The 16,347-nt window shown below is 51.0% G+C and overlaps 2 protein-coding genes across 2 annotated transcripts in view; both read left to right on the top strand.

The window, feature by feature from the left end:
* The window catches only part of ASAP3 (ArfGAP with SH3 domain, ankyrin repeat and PH domain 3), a 48,957-nt gene extending 42,212 nt beyond the window's left edge, over window positions 1-6,745 (top strand). The window contains exons 21-25 of the mRNA XM_064281451.1: window positions 47-154; window positions 307-502; window positions 1,327-1,552; window positions 2,134-2,224; window positions 3,332-6,745. Coding sequence (XP_064137521.1) covers window positions 47-154; window positions 307-502; window positions 1,327-1,552; window positions 2,134-2,224; window positions 3,332-3,406 — 696 coding nt within the window. The 3' untranslated portion in view covers window positions 3,407-6,745. The remainder of the gene's footprint in view (window positions 1-46; window positions 155-306; window positions 503-1,326; window positions 1,553-2,133; window positions 2,225-3,331) is intronic.
* A 2,377-nt stretch (window positions 6,746-9,122) lies between these two features.
* TCEA3 (transcription elongation factor A3) overlaps window positions 9,123-16,347 on the top strand; it is a 42,131-nt gene continuing 34,906 nt past the window's right edge. The window contains exons 1-3 of the mRNA XM_010595074.2: window positions 9,123-9,262; window positions 14,755-14,817; window positions 15,543-15,648. Coding sequence (XP_010593376.1) covers window positions 9,194-9,262; window positions 14,755-14,817; window positions 15,543-15,648 — 238 coding nt within the window. The 5' untranslated portion in view covers window positions 9,123-9,193. The remainder of the gene's footprint in view (window positions 9,263-14,754; window positions 14,818-15,542; window positions 15,649-16,347) is intronic.

The following is a 16,347-nucleotide window of genomic DNA, read 5'->3' as shown; positions in this document are numbered from 1 at the left end:
TGCTGAGCCCCTGACCCTGTGAACAGCCAAGGCTTTTTTGTGGCAGCTGGAGCAGGCCCAGGCTGGGACCCTCACTTTCCCTCTGCACGTGGACTACTCCTGGGGAATTTCCGTGGAGCCTGGCTCTGACAGTGAGGAGGACGAAGAAGAGAAGGTGGATCCTAGCCCCCTGCCCCATGGGCCCCTGGGCTGGCTGGACCCCAGGGACAGCAGAAGGAAAGACCCAGATTGAGCCTAGTGTGGGGAAGGAAGGGGCTAAACTGGAGGAACCAGGCTCTCCTCCCTCTCACATTTATGTCCCTGCAGCGCTACCCTCTGAAGCTCCCAGCCCAGGCACGCTGGAGCAGTGGGAGACAGGACATCAGCAACAAGACCTATGAGGCCATTGCCAGCCTGGGATCAGCCACCCCTCGGAGCCAGAATGAGGATTTCCCCCCACCCTTGCCTGTCAAAAACCCTTCTCGGACCATGGTCCAGGGGCGTGTGGGACATGCCAGTGGAGGTATGGTTGGGTGCCCAGAAAAATGTTCATCAGACCACTCATTTGTGTGCCTGCTGTGTGCTGGGGCACTGAGCTGAGGGTGCGTGTGTTAGTCTGTATCATCCTCACCATCACCTTACAGGTAAAGAAACAGAGATGTTAAGTAACATGCCCACCATGACACAGCTAACAAATCTCTGATGTGGGATTCAAACCCAGGTCTGTTTTATGCCAAATTTCTCAGTGCTTCACTTAAATAAAAAGAGACCGAAAGAGAAGTATTTATTGAGCATCCATTGTGTCCCAAATCCTTCAAGGGCTAGAGACACAGTCTAATGGGGGAGATAAAAACTGGAATATGATTCATTTGTAATACAAGTGCAATGTGATATACAGTGTATATCCCAAAAAGACAGGGTTTCAAGTGCATCGTTCACCACTATTTCTCTAGCACCTAGCACAGTGCCTGGCTGTTCTCAAGAACTATTTGTTGAATGAATGAACAGGCTTGTTTTGGGAGCTCTTGGGAGGGAGGAGCATGTCCTATTGAGATGGGTGGTGTTTGAGCAATGCTTCCTGGTGGGAGTGGCATCTGACCTCAACCTGAGGGATGGGAAGCCAAATCCAGGCTGAGGAGAGGATGTCAGCAGAAGTAGAAAAGTGAGTCAGTGGGCTCCTGGCTGTCATGGATGAATGACTCAGGAGACTGAAGCATGACAGGGAAGAGTTGCTGGAGAAGCCGGCAAGCGGATGGGGGAGTGGGGAGTGGGAGAGAACCACGATAGATCCTAAAGGCCAAAGACACAGTGAATAATAATGACAGGCTTTATCACTTCTGATTCCAGATTGTTCTGAAGCCCCCAGCCTGAGCTCGGAGCCCCCTGGGACCCCTGAGAGCCTGAGAAGCCCAGCCTCCTCCTCCTCCAGCCTGACAAGCCCTGTGGAGCCTGGGGGTCCCAGCCAAGCCCTGCCTGGCTCTGAGGAAAGCCTCCAGGAGCCCCTGGGCACCACTCGACCCAGCCTGCTGCCTGGGAACACTCCTGCGGAGATGTATCCCCCTGTCAGGTTCAGGTTGGTGAGGGCCCAGCTGTGCAACCTGGGCAAGTCCCCTGACCTCTCTGAGCATCTGTTTCCCCCACCTCTAAATGGTACCTTCTTGAATACTGGGATACCTTCCAGCTCTGAGGCCCATGACTAATGCGAGATGCTGGCTTGAGTGGAGGGTGACTGAGCCCCTTCCCCTCCAGCACACACACTCACCTGCTCCCAAATCAGGCCTAGAGAGCTCAGAGAGGCCTGGGACCCAGATTGCTGAAGTCAGAATAGAAAAGACGCAGCCCCACCTGTGTGGCTTAGGGCTGAGTGGGGTCTTTAGTCCGTCTCCTAACTCCAGCCTAGGATCCAGTCCTCTACCTTCTTTGCACACCCTTTCAGCTTGGGGTTTTGGAGAAGTAGACTTGGGGATATCCCCAGCATGCTCTGGAGGTCAGTTCCAGGCTTCTTGGTCCTGTGATGGATTCAGCCTGGGGGCCTCATGGACTCTCTGTTCACTCACCCTAAGCCTCCAGCCTTGCTCTATACCCGAGCCCTTTTCTCTCACTCTGAGGGGCTCTCTGGACATGGGGGTCACATTGGCCTTTCCTTCCCTCCAGCTCTGAGAGCACTCGTTCCTATCGGCGTGGAGGGCGGAACCTGGAAGACAGTCCCTCAGCCCGGCGGCCACTGCCCAGAAGGAACATGCCGGTAGGATCTCCAGGACTGTGGTTTGAGGGGAAATGACAGGGTGCCTGGACAGTACACTTAGTCAAGAGCAGGTGTATAGGGGTGGCCCTGGGTCAAGAGTAGGTGACTGGGGCACATGTGGGTCCAAATGGCCACAGTTTGGCCAAACCCTGTCTTAGTGCTCCTCCTTCCTGCTCCAGCCCGGGGCCAGGAGAAGCCGAGGAGAGCCCAGGCCTTGAGTGATGGCAGAGGTGTTGAGACCTCAGTCCTGGCTTACCCCAGGAGGATGAACAAAGCTGTGTTAGCCAGCTTTGTCCTGGAATCCACTGAAGCTTCCAGCATCTAGGCATAGAAGGATGTGACAGGGACAAGGCAAGGTCTACCGTCCTTAATCTGGCTTCTCCCTGCTGAGTCACAGAGTCTCAAACAATTATGTGTATTTAGTTAAGGAACCTGGGAGCGGGCATAGGTCAAGAGCCAGTTGTGCTGTTGCTTGTTCCCCTGAGTGTCCCTCAGGGACGGCGTTGCTTGTCTGCACTGGGAGTGGGGGAAGGCAGGGGCTGAAACAGGGTCTTTCCGAATAATTGTCATCCTCTGTCCATCAGAGTCAGGTGCCAGACGTAAATCTGTGTCCATGTGCTGGTTCCACTAGCATGTGTTATTAGCTACCGTTGAGTTCGCCCCTGACTCCTGGTGACCTGAAAACCAGGTATCCACCACCCAACATTTAGTTGATACCTGTTGTTATGGTGCATATGACAATAAGAACTTGGAGTTTAGAGTCAGGAGGCCTAGGTCAAGTGGCTTCACTTCTTCCAGCCTCAGCTTCATCATCTGTAAAATGGGGATAATTTAACCCACTCACAATAGGACAGTCATGAAACTAAGTGAGACAAGCACCTGGTGCATAAAAAAAACTTGTTGCTGTTGAGTCCATTCCGACTCATAGTGACCCTATAGGACAGAATAGAACTGCCCCCTAGGGTTTCCAAGGAGCAGCTGGTATATTCAAACTGCTGCCCTTTAGGCTAGCAACTGTAGCTCTGTACCACCAGGGCCCCTGCTACGTAATAAAACATAAAATAAAATAGGTGCTTAAAATGTCAATTTTCGTCCTTCTCTCCCCAGGTCGGCTTCACTGAAGGAGATGGCTCAAGGACTGGGGTTCTTCCAGCAAGTTCTGTGCAACTTTTACAAGACTAGCTCCTTGCTGGCACCTGCATGCCTGAACCACCCCCATGCTGGACCCCACCATTCAGAGCTGGGACTTGAGGCCACAAGATAAGGGAACTGGGTCTCACTCTCTCGGCCCCTTGTGCCTCTGTGGCTGGCCTTCCTCCCTCCCATGGGCTCATGCCCCTGCCAAGGACACTGGGCCTTCCATGTAAGGGGTGATGACAGTTTTCTCCCTTTATCCCATTACTGGCCTTCCCCAGGGGCCAGGGAGCCCTATGGCCAGGTCTGAGTACTCCTGAGTTCACTTCAGCTGCAGAAACCAACTCCCTCATCAGACCAGAGCTGCGTTTCTTCCATCAGCCTAGGGGCTCCACAAGGTATAACCAGCCCTCCTTTTTCATTTTCCATATCCAGACTAAGGACTCTACCAGACTAGGGACTGACTTCTCAGCAATTTATTAGTCCAGTATGTGTTTACTGAGTTCCAGCTGTATGTCCAGGGCTGTACTAGGCACAGCAGATGCAACAATGAGTAAGACAAGGGTCCTACAGGTGTGCTCCGTTGCTGGGAGGCTGGTCCCAGAGTTGAGCTTGGGAATGGGTAGGGCTAGACTACAGAGGATGGTTCTGGGCTTAGGGGCAGGGCACACAATGAGCTGGCTTATACCATTTCCCAATAGCAGTTGTCTATAGCCCATATCAGTTCTGTTTGGTCCACCACAGTCCATGTTGTTATTGTTGTTTTTGTAGTAGCTATTTCAACTCATGGCAAACTCGTGTGCAGGGTAGAATTGCTCCGTAGGGTTTTCAAGGCTGTGACCTTTCTGGAGCAGATTGCCAGGTTTGTCTTCCAAGGTACCTCAGGGTGGGTTCGAACCGCCAACCTTGCAGCTAGTAGACAAGCATTTAACTGGTTGCACCACTCAGTTGCCTTCTAGCCCATGCTGGCTATTAAATATTCTGAATATCACTCTTGTTGAGGAATAATAACCAACCATCCTGGGACCTCTTTGTACCATATTCCCCAGCTAGGAAGTAGGGTGGAACTCACCCCCATTTGCCCACTCCTTGATTTAGTGGGAGAAAAGGACTGGTCTTCTCACTTCTCTCCCCTTTCTCTTGGTCAACTCAGGAGCCTTCCAGTCTAGGGTGAGGAAGGGCCAAGAAGGGAGAAAGGAGAATGATAGAAATGGGAGAGCAGAGACTGCTCCCCATGCCAGAAATTCCATTACGGCCACTGCTTTAGGTCCTATTAGAAAGCAGATACTAACACCTCAGCTCAGGCCTTGGTAGGTATGGGCCTGGCCAAGCAAGAGAGGCCAGTTGATGCCAATGGCCAACACAGCCGAGCTGTTTCCAGGGTACACCTGACCAATCCGTGGTTCCACAGAAACAGGGTTGTCTTCTGAACCCCCAGCGTCTTGTTTATCTCAGGCTTGTTATTTCACTCACCTCTAGTAAATAATTTTCTTGGGGGCCAAACCCAAAACTCATTGCTGTTGGGTCGATTCCGACTCCTAGCAACCCTATAGGACAGAGTAGAACTGCCCCATAGGGTTTTCAAGGCTGTAACTCTTTACAGAAGCAGACTGCCACATCTTTCTCCCTCGGAGTGGCTGGTGGGTTCGAACCACCAACCTTTCAGTTACCAGCCAAGTGCCTTAACCACTGCTCCACCAGGGATCCTTTTTCTTGGTGGGGGGAGGTAAATTGCAGTGCTTCCATTTATATTGTCTGAAGAGCAGTTAGGGAAAGGGAGGAAATCGTAGGACTTGGAATTCTTTCTCTGGACTAAGCAAGAGAGTTGTTTCCAACCGGGGATGATCTTGCCCCAAGGAATATTTGGCAATATCTGGAGACATTTTTGATTGTCACAACTGGGAGTGTGACTGGTATCTAGAGGGTAGAGGCCAGGGATGCAGCTAAACATCCTATAATGTACAGGACAGCCGCCACAACACAGAATTATCTAGCCCAAATAGTTCTGAGGTTGAGAAACCCTGGTGTAGAGGAAAGAGCACTGGACCAAGAGTCAAGACCTGTGGTTCTAGCTCTACCACGGTTCCTGCCTCAGTTTGATTTCCCCTGAGACAAGGATTTGGGGGCAAGCAGTTTATTTGGGAAGTGATCCTAGGAAGTATAATGAGGGAGCAGGGAGGTGTCTTAGTTACCTAGTGCTGCCATAACAAAAAAAATACCACGAGTGGGTAACATTAAAGAACAGAAACCTATTTTAGAGGTGAGAAGTCCAAATCAGGACACCGGTTCTAGGGGAGGGTCCTTCCTTGTCAATAGTCACAGGTGTCCCTTAGGATTCCTTGGCTTATAGACAGTTCCTTATATGATCTCCTCCCCATATGTATGTCTCTCTCTGTCTCCCTTTATACAAGACACCACACAGAAGTGATTAGGTTTAGGACCTGCCCTACTCCAATATGGCCTCATTAACATAACAAAAGAAACCACTATTTCCAAACAGGGTCAGGAGTTAGGACTTCAACATAACTTTTTGAGGAACACAATTCAATCCATAACGGGAAGGAAAACAAAGTCAAAAGCAGTAGAAGATGTGTTGAGGAGGGAGTTATCACTGTGGGCACCTAGGGCTTAGTTTTTGGGGGACCCATTAATGACCGTATTGATTAGACCATGCCTTCAAGGTGTCCATCTAGTGTGAAGAAACTGGGTCCTTATCACTGACTCTGAACCTTGGTTGGGGGCCTGTGATAGTTTTATGTGTCAACTTGGCTAGGCTATAAATAGCCTCAGTTATTTAATCAAACACTAATCTAGGTGTTACCTGTGAAGATATTTTGTAGATGTGGTTAATATCCACAATCAGTTGACTGGAAGTAAAGAAGAGTACCCTAGATAGTGTGGGTGGGCCTCATCCGATCAGTTGAAAGCTTTAAGTGGAAAAACTGAGGTTTCCCAAAGAAGAAATTCTGCCTCAAGACTGCAGCATCAACTCCTGCTTGAGTTTCCAACTTGCTGGCCTGTCCTACAGATTTCAGACTTGCAGTTCCCACAATTGCATAAGCCAATTATACTTGAAATAAATCTCTTTATATCTCCCGTTGATTCTGTTTCTCTGGAGAACCCTGACTGATAAAGAGTCCTTACTGTGGCGTTATTTCTCAAGCTCTCCCAACCTGCCCTAAAGCCCTCAACGAGAGATGGGGAGCTGTCCGAGGTGTGTCCAGGAATTATCTGCAGGTGAACTCCAGGGTGGGCAGGTAGGCAGAGGGGGATACGGTGGGTACCTAGAGTGTCCTATACTGTCAAGCAATGCAACACTGAGCAGCTTATCACCCTCTCTGGGCATCACCCTTTCTTTACAATGAAGAGGTTAGATTCAGTGTTTTGTTAGGGTCCTTTGAGCTCTGCTGATGGAGGAGCCTTGGTGTCTTTTGATCTCACCCAGCTCAGGGTAGAGACTGGGCACAGCTTTGAAGAAAATCAGATCTGTTCTTTAAAAAGAAGAAGGCAATCCCAAGTAACCGTGGGCAGCCTGTGCCTTTCTGCTATCCCTTCATCCCAGCTGGCTTGGCTGAGGGCTGGTCAAGGGACCTTCCCAAGCCCCAAAGCAGTAAAGTCTAACCTCTGATTCTAAAGTTGAAATCTAAATGTGATTCACAATGCACCGCAGTGGCGAGGCCCCACCTACCTCCTGCCTTTCTGCCTCCCCTCTCTCGGCACTCCCCTCACTTCTGTGCTGCACCCATGTTGATCTTTCAGTTCCTGGAACACCCACACGCCAAGCACCCTCCTGTCCCGGAGCTCTGCACATTTGGAAACCCTGCAGGGCTGTTTTACTCACTAGAACTGCCTGGCACGTGGTACGAAACAAACCCTTTACCATCTAGTCTATTCCGACTCAGCAACCATACAGGACAGAGTAGAACTGCCCCATTGGGTTTCCAAGGAGCAGCTGGTGGATTCAAACTGCCAACCTTTTGGTTAACAGCTTAGCTTTTAATCACTGTGCCACCAGGGCTCTGGCAAGTGATAGGTGCTCAATAAATATTTGATGAACAAACATTTCCTCCTCTCTCTCTGAGCATCCTTCCAACTCCCACTCCACACTTAAGCCAAAAGTTTAAACGTCATTTCTTCAGAGGAGATGACTCCCCCAAATTAACACAAATCCACTTGAACAAATGTGCCCTTAAAGTATCCTTGACCTCTCCCCAGTTGTGGTAAACAGAGCAATTGATCATGCCCATATTTCTTTAAGGTTTCTCTTGCCCATAAGTTCAAGTGCATGGGTACCCTTTATTCAGGGTCAGGCCACTATCTGGTACTGGGTCTGTCTTGTTTATTACTTGAACACTCAATATTTGTTGACTGCATGAAAAAAAACCCACCCTTCCTATGTTGATCAGGTCACACGGCAGCAGTTAGAAGCCAGAATAAGTCCACACTAGGCTGTCCCTTGACCCAGGCTGGGATAGGGGTAATCTAAGAATGAGGTCTCTCAGAAAAGTCTGGAGACTTCACTGGATACCCCAAGCCACAGTTCCTCCCTCCCTCTGCACACATACACTGTGAGCCACTTTTTTTTAGCCTCTACTCCAAGTCCCTAGGAGTCCCTGGGTGGCACATACGGTTAAGCACTTGACTACTAGCTGAAAGGTGGCAGTCTGAACTCACCCACAGGTGCCTGAGAAGACAGGCCTGGCAATCTGCTTCCTAAACATCACAGCCTAGAAAACCCTATGGAGCAGTTCTACTCTGTACACATGGGGTCGCTGTGATTCAGCATCGACTCCTCAAAAACTAACAACAACCAGGTCTTTAAGCCTCTGCTCCACCCCACCTCCCTTTCCCAGAAAGATTTTCTGTCAATTAAACTCACTCCCTTAGGAAGAGACCCAAGTCTGTGAGGGACACTTGGAAGGCCACCCCTTCCAGAGTAGGACGGGGGTATGCACAGCTATGGTAGGGGGCACAGTCATGTGTCCTCCCCCTTCCCAACCCCACTGGGGACACAGTGGCCTGATCCTGAATTAATAAAAAGCACCCATGCACCTAGATCAGTATTTCTCAAAGATTTTTAAGAATCTCCTAAACACTGAATAGGCAGTATAGTCCTTCCACCAGCAGCACTGCACCACTTGGGAACTTGTTAGAAATGTAAAACCTCATCTAACAAAATAGATGGCGTGCCACTTGTGTGCACTTCGGGTTCTGCAGATGGAAACAGGGCCTGGATACACACGTGTGCACAGACTCTGTGCACAAATGAGTGAGCGCTGATGAGTTGGATTTAACGGTCGTGTGATTTGAGCGCGTCAAGTTGCCTCCACTTGGGCACGGAGTTGGGCCCGCCCGCTTTCAGCCGCAAAGGTACAGAGACAGGAGCCCGAAACTCTTCTCTGAGCTCCCAGGGCAACCTCAGGCTCCCTCCGCGCCCCGACCGCCTCTTGTGCCCCGGGACGACAGGCTCCCCGCACGCCAGAGAGCCCTCCTTTCCAATCTCCCTTCAGCCCGTGGCCGCCCAGGAAGGGCCAGAGGTGAAGGGCCCTCTCTAGCAGCCCCGTCTCTCCCCTGCGCCCAGGCGGGCCGGCGCGGTCAATCTTTGCCCCGGCGAGTCCTTGAAGTCTATATTTAGAGCACGCCAACCCTCCCCTCCCCCCTGTTCCGAGGCGGCCTGGCAGAGGGTTGGGGGGGAGCCCCGCCCCCGCCAGACGTGTGTGTCGTGTGTGTTTGGGGCCCGCGCCGGGTGCGCGTCCTCCAGCTTTGCACCTCCTGTCCCGCGACGCCTGGCTGCTGCCCCTGCGCCCCTCGCCTCGCTGGGGGTCGCAGGTCACAATGGGCCAGGAAGAGGAGCTGCTGAGGATCGCCAAAAAGCTGGAGAAGATGGTGGCCAGGAAGCACACGGTAAGGCTGGGGAGTTTGGGCCGCAGCACCCCCCGCCTCCACCCCAGGCACAGCGCTGGCGAGCCCGGGAGTCCCGGGGGCGCGTGCTGGCGGGGCGCCCGAGAGGCGCGTGTGGGACTCAGGACCCGAGGGAGGCGCGGCTTGCGCAGGGCTGTGTCCCTTAGGGACTGTTGGGCGCCTCGGGGTGGGCGTGTGCATGGCCCAGGGCGCCGGGGGGAGAGGGGGAAATCAAGTGTAAGTTCCAGATGAGCGTCTTTGCCAGTCCCTCTAGACATGTAGGGTTTAGGAGGCCACTAGGTAGCCTGGACAGGGTCGGGGAAAGTGGGCTACAAGATTTGGACCTGGGAAAAGACTTTTTGGAGAACCAGGACGCACGGCGTATGCAAAGTCCAGGGAGCCACGGGGGCGGGGGGCCAGGAGGGGACAGAATTCTGGGAAACTTGAGCTGGTGAGGGGTGCTGGGCAATGTTTCCCCAGCATCTCGAGAGTGAATCTGGGGAGAGGATCGAAGGACTGCGTCGGGCGCGAGGAGCAGGTTTGGTTGCAACTTTCTCTTTGCTTGGCGGCGGGGAGGGGCCCGGCGGTGGGGGCGAACAGGTGCGGGGCTGCCGCAGAGGGCTTGGGGCCGCGGGGCGGGGGAGGTGGCTGGCTGGAGCCCTGGGCTACCAGGCGGGGGACAGAGAGGGACCGGGCGAGGAGGTGGGGGCAGAATCGGGTCCGCAGCCCTGCTTGAGGGTCCCTTGGCCCGGTCCGTTGCCCCCCGAAGTGCAGTCCCGACTTGAAGTTAATGTTTAATTTCCCTGTGATCTTTGCCTCAGGCTGGCAGCCGCTGGGTCTCCCCGCCAGAGCAAACTTGGCCTTGGGGCTGGAGAGGGCCTGGGCTTACCCTAAGAGAAAGGAGGAGAAAGGAGCCTGGGGCATGGGGCAGCCCTTCGCTGGCCTCACTCTGTCCTGGGGCACTTCTCCCACCATCCATAGCCACCTGCTGGAGCAGGATCTGAACTTCCAGCATATTCTGCCACCCTAGAAGTTTGGGAAAGGGGTAAAACCCAAGGGAAGTTAAAGAACCTGGAACAGGGAGGTGTTACTGGAACCATGGCAATGTGTCAGAGAGCCCAAGAGTAGACTTGAGCAAATGAGTTGGTCTCTATATAAAGGTCAGAGCCTCAGTTTCTTCATTTGTATGGAGATGAGATTGCATAGATCATGGAGAGCAGAGGCAGATTATCCAAGTGAGCAAGGTAAGCACCAGGCTTACCTTGCTTACCAGATCATGTGTAGTGAAAAATTTCACATAGGTTTCACCACATCTTTCATGTGAAATTGTTCACTACAGATTAATAAATAAGCACAAGCAAGCCTATGCTTACCTTGCTTACTGGGTCATCTGCCTCTGTCAGGGATTGTAAATTTAAAAAGAAGTTTGGATTCAGCAGGAAGGTGCTGTGGGGTTGGGGAGAGACAGATGCCAGCCACACCTAGAAGCAGAATCTTTGATATGGTGAAAAAATGTGAAATTGTTCACTACAGATGATCTGGTAAGCAAGGTAAGCACCGTGCTTACCTTACCAGAGGGGTGTCTTCTGCTGGCGGTTGTGAGGGTTGAAGAGATGAGATAGGCCGGTGCTTGGTAAGAGCTAGTGAATGAGAGCTTCTTCTGCACGGCCAGGAAGAACTCAGGGAGGTGCAGTGTGAGCAGAGTGCCCAGAGCTTCTGATCCTTACACTCCCAGCTTCTACCCACTCCATTCCTCCAGAATCAGTGAAACTGAGAGCCTTAAGTCAACTGGGTAACTTGCCGGGGGGCGGGGGGGGGGTGGTGGAGCGCAGCCCAGGTCTTCTGAGCTGAATCCCGTGTCAAGTACACAGATTACTCCAGCCCCTTCCCTTGTTCACCCCACACTTAAGCCAAGAAGGAGATTCTGGGCCTCTGGATGCAAGGAGTGGAATAGGGTAGGGAGGGGTGGGGAAGCTTGGGAGACGAGAGGATGGGCTGCTTGGTGGGGGTAGGGAAGAGGAAGGGACCTGTCTCTCCTTTACTCCTTTTATGGCCCTAGGCAAGCCACTCTGCTTTTTCTCTCTGGCCCTCGATTTCCTCTTCTGTGAAATGGGAAGAGGAAATAACGTCCCTTAGGGATGAATCTCTGTGGAAGTGCCCAGAGCTGTCTCCAGGAAAGATGCAAATCTGGCCACAGGGTCCCTGCAGCACAGAGCCAGTCTGTAGCCACGTCTGCGCCTGGACTCTTGGCAGCATCTGGGTGGGCACAGAGTTCTGGGCATCTGGCCGAGAAGGGTGGGGCCAGCTCTGGGAGTGAAAGTGGGCTGGCCCAGTGGTGGTTAGGGAGAGGAGGACACACTTCCTGTAATGAGACTGATCCTCCACGTTGCAGCTCAGGCCTGGGGTTTGCTGCCAATTGCTGAAGCCCCAGGGATTTAGGGCTTTTGTTGGATTCTATGAGTGTGCACTGGCTGAAACTGCTTCAAACATACAGCCGAACACCAACAGTCACAGCTATATATGCACATAATTACATGTCAACAGACACAGCTGCACACATTCAGCAACACACAACAACAGCTAAACGAGAAACCACGAACATAACTACATATAACACATGGCTACTGACCCTGACAGGACAGACACACTGACCATTACAGATACCATTACATTTACAAAAAGATACACAAAAACAGCTATACACACACACACACGTACAAAACACAACTACACCCAGGCATACGTAACTACCAAAGCAAAAAAAAAAAAAAAAAAACTGCCATCAAGTCGATTCTGACTCTTAGGGACCCTGTAGGACAGAGTAGAACTGCCCCATAGGGTTTCTAGAATTAGCAAACAGCCACACCTACACGTATAGACATCACCCCAAAAGACAAATAGACACAGCCGGGCCTCAAACTGCAAACACACAGCTCCACACATGGACCAGAGACACCCTGGCTGCACATTCCGTATGTACATACAGGGAGACACACCCAGCAACACTTGCTTATGCGAGCCCAGCTACAACCAGGCCTCATGGCTATTCCTCTCCAGCATGACCCAGTTATACAGCTGTGACACCCAGAGACACACTCCCACTGGTGAGCTGGAGCTGGTCTATATGAGCCTGTGAAAGCCGATTGTTGAATCTTCAGGAGTTTTGCAAGTCACTTGTTAAAACACGGCCATTTTTTTTTTTAATTTAAAGTATATGCTTGCTTACAATTAAATAAATTGTCTTGAGAACAAAGATAAAAAATACTCTAAAATCATTACTTCCCAATTTTCTACATTTTCCTATTATCTATGATCTACACGTTATTTACTTCTATTGTATCTACAAGGTAGAAATCCTATGTAATGGCATGGTACTGCACATCTCTTCCCAATACCTCCTTCAGTACAGTGACATCGTGTTGGGAGCTTGAAACTGACCATGGGAGGAGTATTTACACCACCGATATTGGCAAACACTATGAATTAGGTGTTCTCTTTTTCTTGGAAAAATGGTTGTTAATCATGGATCAGCACACCACAGCACTTACCATGTGGAGATTCCACGGCTGACCACGTCTACACAGAGCCACATCCGTATCTACACGGTTTGTATAGTGGCTAGAGCCTGAAAGAGCTGAGTTTTCCCAGCTCAGCTCTTTATATAACCTTGGGCAACTTATTTAACCTTTAGGTTTTTTTTTGATTCCTCTTCTGTAAAAATGGATAATAATTCTGCAAAATTGGGATAGTAATAGTATCTACCTCACAGGGCTGTTATGAGAGTTAAAGGATATATACATGTAAAAGACTTAGAACAATGCTGTGCACACAGTAAGCACTTTATGTTACACGCAGCTGTATGTCCACGGGTTTACATGCACACACGTATCCAGAAGACACAGTGCTGAAAAAAAATCCTGTGAACCCAAGTTCTAAGGGAGGTTGAGGACTGAGGGAGGGCAGCTCTTGCAACACGGTCCAGGAGCTTGGCAGGGCGAGGTTGGCAGCTGGAACTAGGCAGAGGGGGCCAGGGACAGGGCATACAGGACACAGTCAGCTGGTGCTTCTCCAGGGAACCCGATCAGGACAGGAGGCTCGGGCTGGCTGCTAGGAAGGGGGCGGGGGGACGGAGACTGAAATAGGTCAGGGGTCTTCAGGTAGCCAGCAGTTTTGCGCTTCTGAGCCTCCTTTTGTTCCCCTCCACTTTCTACTTACATCTTTATTCATTCACTCATTCCTTTCTTCATTCATACATTCATCACTCAGGGAGCACTGGGCTCTGCGCTGAGCCCTAAAGTCTCAGAGACTAAAACAGTTCTCTTTATCCAAGAGAAATGAAAGTATATATTCACACAAAGACTTGTTATATGAATGTTCATTACAGCCCCAAACTGAAAACTACCCCCGAGTCCCATCAACAGGTGAATGGGTAAACAAATTGTGATATATCGCTACAGTGGAAAACTACTCAACACTCAGAAGAAACTAGTGATCCACACAGCAGCATGGATAAATCTCAAAATAATTATGTGGCAATGACTGAGTGAAAGAAGCCAGACCAAAGAAGTCCACAGAGTATTCTTTATATAAAACCTTTTAAAATGGAAGCTCATCTGTAGTGACAGAAAGCAGATTAGTGGTTGCCTGGGCTCAGGGTTGGAGGTAGAGGGAGGAATAAATTGCAAAGGTTGGGGGGCATGAGAAAGCTGTTGGGGATGATGGATATGTTCATAACTTAATTGTGGTGGTAATGGTTTCATGGGTATATATGTATGTTAAAACTCATCAAATGGTACATTACTATATGTGCCTTTGGAAAAACCCTGGTGTCGTAGTGGTTAAGAGCTACAGCTGCTAACCAAAAGGTCGGCAGTTTGAATCCACCAGGTGCTCCTTGGAAGCTCTATGGGGCAGTTCTACTCTGTCCTGTAGGGTCGCTATGAGTCGGAATCGACTTGACGGCAACGGGTTTGGTTTGGTTTGCCTTGTATATATGTGCCATTTATTGTATGTTAATTTTACCTTGATAAAGCTGTTGGGGAAAAAAGCCCACAGTTCTCACCTTGCAGAAGCTCACAGTTAGGAACTGAGGAGAGGTGGGATACAGACACAAAGCAACAACAATAAACCACGGTGCGATTAATTTTGGAGGGAAAGATGGGGCGGGAGAGAGCATGCCTGGGAGAAGGAACAGCAGAAACAAGACTGAGGTCAGAATGAGCAATCAGGCTGCACCCTGGCTCAGAGAGGTTTGAACCCCGATGGGTGGTAGGAGGTGAGGTTAGAGCTGGTCTGGGCCGGAATTTTCCTTCTCCCTTCTCTTTTCTTCTACTTGCCTGTCCTTCCACCCATTGTCTATCTATATCCTGTAACTAGAATGGTCTCCTCCCATCCTCCCACCTCCCTCTCTCCCACCAAGACCTCACAGTGGCCAGAGGCCTGGGACCCAGTGCACAACCCAGGGGCCTCATTTCTCACCTTGTGGCCTCCCACAGGAAGGCGCCCTCGACCTTCTGAAGAAGCTGAACAGCTGTCAGATGTCCATCCAGCTACTACAGGTGGGGTGCGGGTGGGGAGCCCTGGGGCAGGGCCTCTGGCGGGGAGAGACCCTGGTGGGGAAAGACTGTGGAGGGGGGATTTTAGGGGGAGTTTCTGAGGGGAGGGCCTAGGGGAAGGGAAGTCTTGAGGTGCAGACCTCTGAGGGTGGGACTGAGGGAAACACTAAGTCATCTACTAGGGACAGGGTACCTGCCAAGCACAGGGCTCTCACTGGGTTGGGAGAAAGACTGGTTTGCTTTCCTTAAACACCCCATCTCCCAGGGCCTCAGGCCTGTGGGATCCAAGAGGCCAGTGATGCAGGGAGAAGGAAAAGCCCCGCCCTCTCCCCTCCCCCTCCCCCCGTTTTTAGGTCCTCCCTGTGTTGCCCACGTAGACCCCAAACTTTACCAGAAGCGTCTTGGCCCTCAAAAATCAGTACAGACCCAAGCTATGGTAGCCAGAGCTTTGTCTAAGTTGGAGCTTGGGCTGAAGGACACTAGAGGGTGGGGAAAGGAAGGGGTCTTGATCATTAGCCAAGGCCTCCCTTCTCAGCTTTCCACCAAGGCCAAGGTTATCATCGGTGTAGAGACTGGGCCAGGGCCTCAGTTATAGGATCAGGGTTATTACTTCAGCCATCGGTCAGAGCCGGGGCCCTGAAGGGATCAGGAGGAAGGGGTGGCTGAGCCAGGGCAGCCAGTCCTGTGTGTCAGTCCCCGGAACAGCCCCTACCCTTCTCGCTTTGCAGACAACCAGGATTGGAGTTGCCGTTAACGGTGTCCGCAAGCACTGCTCAGACAAGGAGGTGGTGTCCTTAGCTAAAGTCCTCATCAAAAACTGGAAGCGGCTGCTGGGTGAGAGGGGCCAGTACGACTGGGGCCAGTGTTTGTCTCCTTCCATAACCCCAGCAGCTGGGACAGTGCCTGGCTCATAGCAGAACTCAGTGTATGTTTGTTGAATGACTTAATAAATGACAGGTGAGCTCTGAATCAGGCTCGGGAGTTAGTGGGGAGTGCCAGCGTGTCTGTATACAAGTGCAAGCATTTGTAGACGTGTGAGTTTTTGTGTACATGTGCATATGTTTGTATTTCTGTTTGTGTGCTTGTGTTTGTATATGTAGTACATGTATGTGTGTATATACACGGAGTCTTTGGGTGTTGCAAACAGTTAAACACTCAGCTGCTAACCAAAAGGTTGCAGGTTCGAGTTCACCCAGAGGTGTCTCAGAAGAAAGGCCTGGCAATCTCCTTCGAAAAATCAGCCACTGAAAACCCTATGGAGCACAGCTCTACTCGGACACACATGGGGTTGCCACTAGTCAGGTGGACTCAACAGCGACTGGTTTTTATGTTTATACACATTGTATGAATATATGCATAGGTGTGTGTGCAAATGTAGTTATATTCCCATGTGTGAACGTGTATTTGTACCCACATATGCATGTTGTATATGTGTAAATGTATATTTGTGTGTGTTGGGAGGCTGTGCAGCCGTCCCAGTGCCTGCCCTTTGCTCCCGCCTCCCCAAAGTCGTGCTGGGGTCTACTGAGATGG

Source organism: Loxodonta africana, chromosome 3, assembly GCF_030014295.1.
Source record: "Loxodonta africana isolate mLoxAfr1 chromosome 3, mLoxAfr1.hap2, whole genome shotgun sequence".
NCBI classification, from domain to species: domain Eukaryota; kingdom Metazoa; phylum Chordata; class Mammalia; order Proboscidea; family Elephantidae; genus Loxodonta; species Loxodonta africana.
The sequence above is the reverse complement of the archived record's forward strand: the minus strand, read 5'-3'. Positions and strand labels throughout refer to the sequence as shown.